The 10566-nt window shown below is 52.7% G+C and overlaps 1 protein-coding gene across 1 annotated transcript in view; it reads right to left on the bottom strand.

Annotated features, from left to right (window-relative positions):
• GRID2IP (Grid2 interacting protein) overlaps nucleotides 1-10566 on the bottom strand; it is a 34955-nt gene that overhangs the window by 5910 nt on the left and 18479 nt on the right. Inside the window, 10 exon segments of the mRNA XM_021718896.1 lie at nucleotide 1; nucleotides 3-154; nucleotides 545-900; nucleotides 1601-1718; nucleotides 1925-2022; nucleotides 2250-2399; nucleotides 3896-4050; nucleotides 8323-8506; nucleotides 8863-8957; nucleotides 9289-9358. The exon segment at nucleotide 1 is cut by the window's left edge and continues 174 nt beyond it. Of these exon segments, the coding sequence (XP_021574571.1) occupies nucleotide 1; nucleotides 3-154; nucleotides 545-900; nucleotides 1601-1718; nucleotides 1925-2022; nucleotides 2250-2399; nucleotides 3896-4050; nucleotides 8323-8506; nucleotides 8863-8957; nucleotides 9289-9358 (1379 nt within the window).

The raw sequence follows: 10566 nt of genomic DNA, 5'->3' as shown, positions 1-10566 counted from the left end.
GTGGTGGCGGTGGGGGGCTGAGTGGGGGCGGGGGGATGTGGTCGGAGATGGACGAGTAGGTCAGGGAGCTGCCTTCCTCGCTGCTGCTGATACAGTCGCTGGCACTGCTCCTCTCGTTGGTGACAAAGCTGCCCTGGTCGTCGTGGAAGCTCATCTGTGGGGGAGACCGAGGCAAGGAAAAGGGTGAATGGGCTAGCTTGGGACAAGGACAGGACGGCCCCGTGGGTTAGTGTCAGACTGCGAGTGGGCTGGCTTGGCACGGCGATGGGGTAACCTGGGACAGGGGATACGGGGTAGCCTCAGGCAAGGGGCAGGATGCCCTTGAACAGGAGGTGGAGTAGCCTAGGACAAGGGGTGAGATAGCTCAAGCCGGGGAGTGGGGTAGCCTAAGACAGATCCTAGGACAGACTGGGGCAGTCAGGGGGATAGCCTGGGGCAGATCCAAGGGTACTAGGCCTATTGCAGGAGCTGGGAACACTTCACCTTGCAGACCTCCACACCATGCCTCACCTCGCCCACCCTTCACACCTGCTTGCACGCCCACCTCCTCATAGTCATTCTCTGGGGTCAGGAAATCGTCCACGATGGTGACCCGGGGCCCCAGCTGTTCGCTCAGCACATCCAGGAAGCGGTCAGTGTCGCGGCTTCGCACGGGGTGGGAGAAGGTGAAGAGCTTCCTGCGGCTGGGCGGGCGGGCAGGGTCCGGGCTCGGGGGGCTGTCGGGGTGGATGGGCCCGGGGCCTGGTTGTGGGGAGGGCGCCCTGCTGCTGTCCAGGCTGGCGTAGGGGTGGGACTCGGAGCTGCTGGGGGAGGCCAGGCCCCCCGAGCACAGCGGGTGGTAGCAGGGGGAGGGCAGGAGCCGCTCGCTGGGCCACGAGACGCTGGACAGGGTCCTGGGCCCTGGGGTGGGGGATGGAGCGTGAGGACCCCTCTTCAGCCAGCACCTGGGTTCCAGGTGCAGGCTGGGGGGGCCCTAGGACAGCTGGTTCTGTGTCTCAGTTCATTCCCCTTTCCCTCTGGGCACGGTACAGGAAGACCTTGGGTGACCTTGGGTCATTCCTGAGGGTGACCAAAGGCCAGAGTGGGTAAGGGGAGTACCATTTGGCCCTGGGACAGGCAGTCCCCAGCCCATCTTGGAATGGACACCAGAGGCCCGCCCAGGACCCACTGAACACAACTCCAAGGGCTGAGGGCCTTCTCTAGCACCTCCCAAGCCTGGCAAGCCCTGGGCTCACAGGGACATCTCCCGGGGGTCCTGACTTGCAAACTGCAGAGAAACCATCTTCTCTGGGCCATTCACAGAGCAACACAGGCACTTAATAGTTTATCCAATAGCCACACGCTAACTTGGAGAATTCTTTGGGAGTAGCCCTCTGTTTTCTTTATCCACAGATGAGCTGAGGATCACAGGGGCATGGGAGGGGCTGGAACAACCCTGACCTTGAAGGCTCCTACCCATGCATGGAGGTCTCGGAGGTCAAGGGAACATGGAGCAGAGAAACAGCTCCGGGGGTATGTCTGGGGTGGGGGTAACACCCAGGCAGACAGCCAAGATGACAGAGGCCAGTGCTGTCCTCACTCGGCTCTGGCCGAGCCCTACCTGCAGTGACTGCCGGGCTGGGGCCTGGGGGAGAAGCCCGGGATTTGGACACAGTCCCCATCTTCCCTTTGAAACTGCTGCTCAGTCGAGACTCAAGCTCCGCATAGACGGCTGACATCTGGAGGCGGGCAGGGAGGCAGAGGTGAGTCCAGTCCACCCCCACTCCCCCCATGTGTCCCTCACATGGCCTTGGAGGCCAGGCCTGCCCCAGCCTGAAACATTCACAGGGGACCCTTGGCCTGCGTCTCTTAGGTCTAGCCCTGTGGGCCAGCCATTCCCCACCCACCACCCAACCCCACTTGGAGGGCAGAGAAAAAGTCTTACCATCTTGGGGTTGGGGGTCTCGGGGAGGGACGTGCCATCGCCTGCCTGGCGCTCGCCTGGGATCAGAGGAAGGGGCATCTCAGGGCAGTCACTGGGGCCTGCTGGGGATGGGGATGAGTTACCGAATCTGAGTTCTAAGGCCTAGGCCTAGGCCCAGACCTAGCCCCGAACCCATGGCCCTGCAGACCCAGGAGGGCCACCACTCAGCCCTGCTTGCCCCCATCCCTTGGGGTTGGTCACCTCAACAAGCCCATTGTACAGGTGGAAAAACCAAGCCCAGGTCGTATTCTCCCATCCACTCCAGCCTTTCCACTGGGGGCCTTACCACAGCTGAGGCCAGCCTCTAAGCCCTGGGACCGGAGGCTGCGGCGGCACATGGAGGAGGCCCTCAGGGAGCTCCGTGGCTGGAGCTCTGGGGTTGGTTCTGGCTCCAGCTCGGGCTCTGGCTCCAGGTCCAGCTCAGGCTCCGGCTCTGCTGTGGGACAGGCAAAGGAGCTGGGACCACCCCCTGCCCCCCCATCCTCTCAGCCAGACAAGGAGCCTCTAAAAGCAGGAAGGTTAAGGGCAGGAGTCATCCCCCTGGATATGTGGACCCCAGACCATGTGGCCTAACCTGCTTGCCTCCAGGGCAACTCTCAAGGGGAAGCCCTGGGGCAAGAAACAGGGTGCCAGGAACAGGTGGAGCACCTGAGTGCAGCTAAACTGAGGACAGAGGCCTGAGTGGGGATGACCACAGCCCACCCTAGCAGGACTCTTCTCACCACAAGAGTCTAGGACCCCATACTTCCAGGGTCTCAATGCCTTGTGCTTGCACCAGGCCTAGTCACTGCTGCCCATAGGGGCTCATGGGGCGGATAGAAGTTTCCAGACCTAGGCAGATGTATGGAGCATATGCTGCTCAGCATGGACCCTGAGCTTCTTGCTAGAACCCTCAGTCCTTGGCCTGGCACAGTGGCTCATGCCTGTAATTCCAGCACTTTGGGAGGCTGAGGCAAGAGGATTGCTTGAGTTCAAGACCAGCCTGGGCAACATGACAAGATCTCATCTCCACAGGAAAAATAAAAACAGTAGCGAGGAACGGTGGTGTGCGCCTGTAGTCCCAGCTATTTAGGAGGCTAAAGAGGAAAGAGCGCCTGAGCCCAGGAAGTTGAGATGCCGTGACCCATGATTGTGCTACTGCACTTCAGGCTGGGGACCAGTGAGACTTCAACTCACATACATACATACATAAACAAATAAGTAACTAAATAACAACAAAAACCCCTCAGCCCTCCCCAACAAACTGTGGGTCCCTCGGGCTACAGACAGTGGGCACACAAGGGCCAGCATAGTGCATATCTGCAGGGACTGTCATAGCAGAGTGCCAAGAACAGGGTAGGTTCACAGGGTCACTTTCCATTCATACAGCCTAACAGTGTGTGGTTTTGCAGGCACACGGGTGGGGGGAGGAGGGCATGCTTTAACAGGTGGGCAGCAGTAGGAAGCTGAGGCTGCACATGGCCCCGCAGGCCTCTGTGTGTGTGTGTGTGTGTGTGTGTAGTGTGGACGTGTATGTACTAGCTAGGTGTGACCTGGCCATGTGCTCACGATCCAGGTGGCATGCGCTGGCATGTCTGTAAACAGCAGGCATAAGAGTTCCTTGATCTGTGCCACATTTCCCCCGAGCACAGCCACTAAAATCACTCCCATTTTGTGGGTGAGAAGCCTGAGGCCCCGGGAGGTTAAGTGGGATGTCTGAAGTTTACCATGTACCACATACACAGCATAATGGTCAAGCTGGGAAGGCACATCCACAGGGCCACGTGTGAGTCAAGCCCTGGTGTGTTGGACGTGTATCTGTGTGGCATGTGGACACATCTGTATGGAGGGGTCCAGGCCAGTTGTAAGACTTCACTGGTGAGAACAGGTACGTGGCTGTTCACCTGGCAGGCTGGACAGCCAGCAGCTGCAGGCAGGGAGGAGAAGGCTTACCTGTCATGGCTGTGTAGCCCAGGAAACATGCAATTTTCTCCTGACAGAGCTCTTGCTCCTCATAGGTCAGCAGCTGATAGATGAACTGCCAGAGGACCTGCTTGGCAGGTGTGTCCAGCACAGGGTAGACGTCAACAATGAGGGTGTCAATGTTCCTGGGGAGGGTACAAACAGGGGGTCATTACTCAGGGGCTCACCATGATAAGTGGGGTGAGGGTAGACAAGGGCGGCACTTCCATGCCACAGTGTTTGGGCTCATGCCCTGTCCCTATTTGGCAGGGTCTGGGGATAGGCTAGCCAGATTCAAATCCCAGCTCTACCACTTACCAGTTAAGTGACCTTTCTTAAGTTACTTAACTTCTCTGTGCCTCAGTTTCCTTGTCAGTAAAATGTTGGTCAAAATAGTATCTACCACACAGAGCTGTTGTGAAGATTAAAACATATATCCAGCTGGGCATGGTAGCCACTCACCGGTTGTTCCAGCTACTTGGGAGGCCAAGGTGGAAGGATCACCTGAGCCCAGGAGATTGAGGCCAGCCCGGGCAATGTGGTGAGACATTCATCTCGAAACAAAACAAAAACTCACATAAAATGAATGGGAAAACTGACTCACTATATCAAGAATTGGCAAATGGTGGCCTGTGGGCTAAAATCTTGCCTCTGCCTGTTTTTGTAAAGAAGGTTTTATTGGAATGAGATCACACCCATTCATTTATATATTGTCTATGGTGTTTTCAATCTACAATGGCAGAGGTGAAGTTGTGACAGAGACTGGCACAGCCTGAACAGCCTAAAATATTTCTTTCTTTTTTTTTTTTTTTTTGAGTTGGAGTCTCACTCTGTCACCCAGGCTGGAGGGCAGTGACTGCTCCCGGCCACCGCAGCCTCAAACTGCTGGGCTCTGGCGATCCTTCCACCTCAGCCTTATTTCTTAGTTGGCCTTTTGTAGAAAGCTTGCTGACCCCTGCATTTTATGGAAAAAAAATAAAACTAGATACTTACCTCACACTACACATAAAGGTGAACTCTAGGTGGATGAAGAAACCAAAATGGGAAAAGGTAAACTTATCAAATTAGTAGACTATCTTTTGGCCCAGAAACAAGGAAGGACTTCTTAAAATTTCAAAAACCAAAACTGTAAGACCAAAAATGTGATGTTTGATTATACAAAATCAAAGATATTTGTTCAAAGAAGCACAACTTAGACATTAATATTAGAATTGATATTAGAATATGAAAGAATAACAGAAGTAACAAGTGGGAGAAAATATTTACAATGTTCAAAGTCAATGAGGAGTCAGTATCTAAAATACCCAAGAAGCTTGCCCAAATCAACAAGAACAAAAAGTCTAAGAAAAAAATGATGCCGGGCTTGGTGGCTCAGCCTGTAATCTCGTGCTTTGGGAGGCTGAGGTGAGTGGATTGCCTGAGTCCGCGGGTTCGAGACCTCATCTCTACAATAAATCAAGAATTAGCCGGTCATGGTAGCGCGCACCTGTAGTTCCAGCTACTTGAAAGGCTGAGGCGGAAGGATCGCTGGAGCCCAGCAGGGCGAGGCTGCCGTGGCCAGAAGTGTGCCACTACACTCCAGTTTGGGCAACAGAGTGAGACTCCAAGTCAAAAAAATAAAAAGAAAAGAAAAATGGACAAAGAGTATGAACAGGTAATTTATAGAGAAGAACATAGAAAAAGTTCACAAGCTTATTAGAAGATGCTTAAAATAATTGGTAGTCAAAGAAAACCAAATTAAAATAACAATATCACTGTATGGCTGAAAGACTTGCAAAAATAAAGAGCTGGGTAAACTGAGTGTGATGACTCGTGCCTGTAATCCCAACACCTTGGGAGACCTAGGCAGGAGGATCACTTGAGGTCAGGAGTTTACAACAAGCTAGGCAACATAGCAAGACCTCATCCCTTTTAAAATCAAGAGAAAAAAAATTAGCCACGTGCACCTGTAATCTCAGCTACACACATGGCTGAGGCAGGAGGCTTGCTTGAGCCCAGGTGTTTGAGTCTGCAGTGAGCTGTGATTGCACCACTGCACTCCAGCCTGGGCAATAGAGTGAGGCCAATTCTAAAAATCAATAAATAAAAATCTGAATGGTGCTACAATCCATGGGAATTTGGCTGCAGCTATTAACAATGTATTAAATGTACATGGAGCAACGTGGACAGAAGTAAACATATAGAAATTGGTGAAAATATCAGAAACAAACTGCCAGGGGGGCGGGCACATAATATCAATAAGGGTACCTGATCCCAAAACAGGCAGATAGGACCAGTGGGAGACCCAAACTTTACCTGTACGATGACCACATGTATAACAAATCCAGAATTGTACCTCACATCTTTGAAACAAAAAAAAATTAAAAAAAAATTTAAAACATATTTAAAAAAAGAAAAGGCAGAAGCAGAACACTATAGCACAATGAAGATGTGAAAGAAAATACACATCATTCTAAGCAGCAATGTCCACTGTTCAAGAACACCTTTGAACTAAAGATGCCTGTTAAACTCTGACTGGTGGCCTTAGCAGGGGAGAGAAACGGGAGAGCGAGCTAAAGGAAACGAAAGGTGGAAACAACCCCAATGGCCATAGCGGGACAAATGGATGAAAAAATGTGGTGTAGACATACAATGGCTATGACTTGGCCATAAAAAAGGGATGCAGTACATTCTATAACTTGGATGAACCTTGGAAATATTATGCTAAGTGAAAGAAGCCAGAATTAAAAGTCCATACTTTTATATGATTCCATTCATACGAAAGTTCAGAAGACAGAAAGTCAGTCTGAGGTTGCTTAAAGTCAGAGGGTGGGATAAAGGAGTGTTTGGAAAGGATAGGGACAGGGCTTAGGGCTTTTTTTTTTTGAGTTGGAGTCTTACTCTGTCGTCCAGACTGGAGTGCCGTGGCCGCTCCCGGCCACCGCAGCCTTGACCTGCTGGGCTCCAGTGATCCTTCTGCCTCAGACTTCCCAGTAGCCGGAATTACAGGCATGCGCTACCAGGCCCGGCTGATTTTTTGATTTATTGTAGAGATGAGGTCTCGCTGCCCAGGAGGGTCTCGAACCTGCGGGCTCAGGCAATCCCGTCACCTCAGCCTCCCAAAGGCGCGGGATTACAGGCTGAGCCACTGAGCCGGCTAGGGCTTCTTTTTGATGTGATAATTTTTTTTTTTTTTAAGAAAGTAGGATTTATTGAGAGGACAAAAAAAGCTCCCAGAGTGGGAGAGGACCTGAGGGGATTGCCCGATGTGATGAAGTTTTAAAATTCACCATGGAAATGGTTGCATATATTTGTGAATATACTAAAAACGACTGAATCCTACACTTAAATGGGTGAATTGTATGATATGAGAATTGTATTTTTTTTTGAGTTGGGGTCTCACTATGATGCCCAGCCTAGGGTGCGGTGGCATGATCGCAGCTCACCACAGCCCAGACCTCCTGGGCTCAGGTGATCCTTCCATCTCAGTCACCCGAGTGGCTGGAACTATAGGCATGTGCCACCACACCCAGCTAATTTTTTTTTTTTTTGTAGAGACGAGGTCTTGCTGTGTTGCCTAGGCTGGTCTCAAACTCCTGGACTTAAGTGATTTTCCTGCCTCAGCCTCCCAAGGTGCTGGGATTACAGGCATGAGTCACCACGCCTGGCTATGAATTATATCCTAATAAAACTGTTTATGTATGTATGTAGTGTTTTTGAGTTGGAGTCTCACTCTGTTGCCCAGACTGGAGTGCAGTGGCCACTCCCAGCCACCACAGCCTCGACCTGCTGGACTTTGGCAATCCTCCCGCCTCAGCCTTCCAAGTAGCCAGAACTACAGGCGCGTACTACCATGCCTGGCTAATTTTTGATTTATTGTAGAGACGAGGTCTCACCAAGCCGCCTGGGTGGGTCTTGAATCTGTGGGCTCAGGCAATCTACTCACTTTGGCCTCCCAAAGTGCTGGGATTACAGGCTGAGCCGCTAAGCCCGACCTTAATAAAGCTGTTTAACCAAAATAAAAAAGTATGGACCAGTGAGGGGCTTTGTACAGGCCATGATAATGACCTCAAGGACCAAGGAGTGTGACGGATGCGGCAGGATCCAGCTGAGGTGCCAAAAGAAAGACACCAACCTTTCCCCTAAGGGGTTGGCCCATGGCAAGCACCTACAGGTGAGTGAGACCCTTCCCTGTCTACCTTACTTCACAGAAGACTGTGACTTGCCTAAGGTCACATGGTAGGAGGTGTCAGAGTCAGGGTTTGTTCTAGGGTAGCCGGATTGTCTACCCCCTGGGCCCTCTGGTGCTGCCTTCCTGCAGCCTCCTCCAGAAGAACTGAGCTGAGACGGCTCAGGCAGAGGGACCAAGATGTGAATCTAGCAAGGATTTGGGACCCACCCAGGGCAGGTCTCCCCCACCACCACTTTGGCCCGGCCACCTGTGTTGGAAGAAACTCTCAAGGGCTCGACAGACGCCATAGCGCTCAGGAGGTGTGAGTAGATGCTCCAGCTGCTGGCTGAAGGTTCTCCCTTGGACCCGGATGCTGGACGGCAGGATCTCTGCCACCCACTGCAGTGAGGTGAGCGCTGATGATGGGTTGGGGGAGTCCATAGAATCGGAGTCTGCTGGGACCACAGACAGGAGAGGCACAAGTTACCTAGAGTCCCCAGGCCAGGGAGGTTTCCCTAGCATCTAGGGCCAATAGACCTCCTGATTTGGGGTGTGGCTGTCCAGTGCTGTGCATGGGAAGGTGCACCTGATGCCCCAAGTTGGGGACAGGATTAGAGGGAAAGCCTTGGGCAGGGTACCCAAGGCTGTGCGTTGGAGTTCTAGAGCATCACCTAGGGGACAGCTCTGGAAAGGGAAGTTGCAGGTTTAGGGTGACAGCAGAGTCCTTTGCAGACTGTAAATCCCACACACAGCAGCCCAGCAGGGTCTCTGTGGCCCAAGGAAGCCAAATGGCAGTGGGGGGTCTCACCGCTGGCGAATGGGACGAGCCCTTCCTCCACCACCAGCGTGGGCATTGCACCACCGCCCTGCAGCATGGACACCACCTTGTCGTGGGAGCAGTTCCTGCCAAGCAGAGATGGCCCAGGAGGGCCTGACTGGGGTGAGCCCTGTCCACAGCCACCAGCCAGACCTCCCCTGTCCTGCCCATAGAGGCCACACAGTAAGTCCACAGCTATGTAACTCTGGGTCTCCAGCATGGAGCTGGGGTGTTTTCTGGTTGGAAGAATGAAATGAACTGAGGTCCTGGCCAGGGTGTGTGTACGTGTAGTGGGGGGATAGACCCTGGGGCGCAACTGGTCAGAGGAGATGGAGACCGTGGCCTGGGTGTCCCAAGAGGCAGGAACCTTGGGGGATGGTTCATCACCAAGCTCTTGTGTCCCCAGTGGCCTCTGACCTCATGTCCAGTCCGTTGAGGAAGAGGATCCGGTCACCTGACTTGAGGGCGGCATTATCAGCTGGGCTCCCTGAAAGCAAGAAGAGAGGGTGTGTTGGTCAGCAGGGCAGGGCCCCACTCTGTGAGCCGGACACCATGCTCCTGTTTTACAAGCAAGAACTAGAGACACACAGGCATGGGTAGCAGAGGAGGGCCAAAGCAGGACAGCAGATGTCCACAATAGACTCTGCACTTCTCTGAGTTCAGCTGCCTAAGGATCTAAGGTTGACGCAAGTGAGCCCGTGGGGGCAGGAGCACTCGGGGCGCAGCGTGGACCACAGGTCAGGCTCTGAGCTGTTGGAGAAGTGTAGAAACAAGGTAAGGGCTTGGAAGCAGCACTTCTGCAGACTCTGCGTGCCCCTTCAGCGACCCCGCTCCACACACTGTTCTGGGTCCCTCAATAAAGGTCCCGTCAGGGATTCCTCTGTGCATCATTAGGAGGAAATGTGTCTTTTCCCTCAGGCTGGAAAACACGGTGCATTAAGCACGTTTTTCATTTTCTGTATTCTGATGCTTTGCTGACCCAGAGGGATCGCCCCTCCCGGGGCTCACCAATTCTTAGTGAGAGTAAAGGACCATCCTCTAAGAGTACCTTTCATATGCAAACCAACCAATCCAGAGCTCACACCCCCCACCATCTCCTTTTTCAAGTTATCAAGCTATAGGCCACTATCTCTCTGCCCTAATCTCCCCAGGGTCAAGTACCAAACAACTGGGGACGGTCTCGATGCCCCACCACATGACCCATTCCCCTCCCCTGCACCGTGGCATGCCTCCTCTTAGTAACGGTGAGTTACAAACTGTGTCTTCAGACTGAGCTCAGTGGCTCAGCCTGTAATACCAGCACTTAGGGAGGCCAAGGCAAGTGGATTGGCGGGTTCGAGACCAGCCAAGCCAACTCGGCGAGACCTCATCTCTACAATAAATCGAAATTAGCTGGGTGTGGTAGCCCACGCCTGTAGTTCCAGCTACTTGTAAGGCTGAGGCGGAAGGATCGCTGGAGCCCAGCAAGTTGATGCTGGGGTGGCCGTGAGTGTACCACTGCACTCCAACCTGGGTGACAGAGTGAGACTCTGACTCAAAAAACAAAACAAAACAAAACAAACAAATTACATCTTCAATGGCAGTCATCTCCTGATCTGTTGGCCTCACCATGCACTTTAAAACACTTTAAAACACTTTAAAACACTTTAAAACACTCGGGAACAGCACCTAATTCTCACTCTTTTTTTTTTTTTT

Source organism: Carlito syrichta, unplaced genomic scaffold (genome assembly GCF_000164805.1).
Source record: "Carlito syrichta isolate Samal-C Ts95f unplaced genomic scaffold, Tarsius_syrichta-2.0.1 Scaffold113490, whole genome shotgun sequence".
In the NCBI taxonomy this organism is placed as follows: Eukaryota; Metazoa; Chordata; class Mammalia; order Primates; family Tarsiidae; genus Carlito; species Carlito syrichta.
This window is presented reverse-complemented; position numbering and strand designations above follow the sequence as displayed.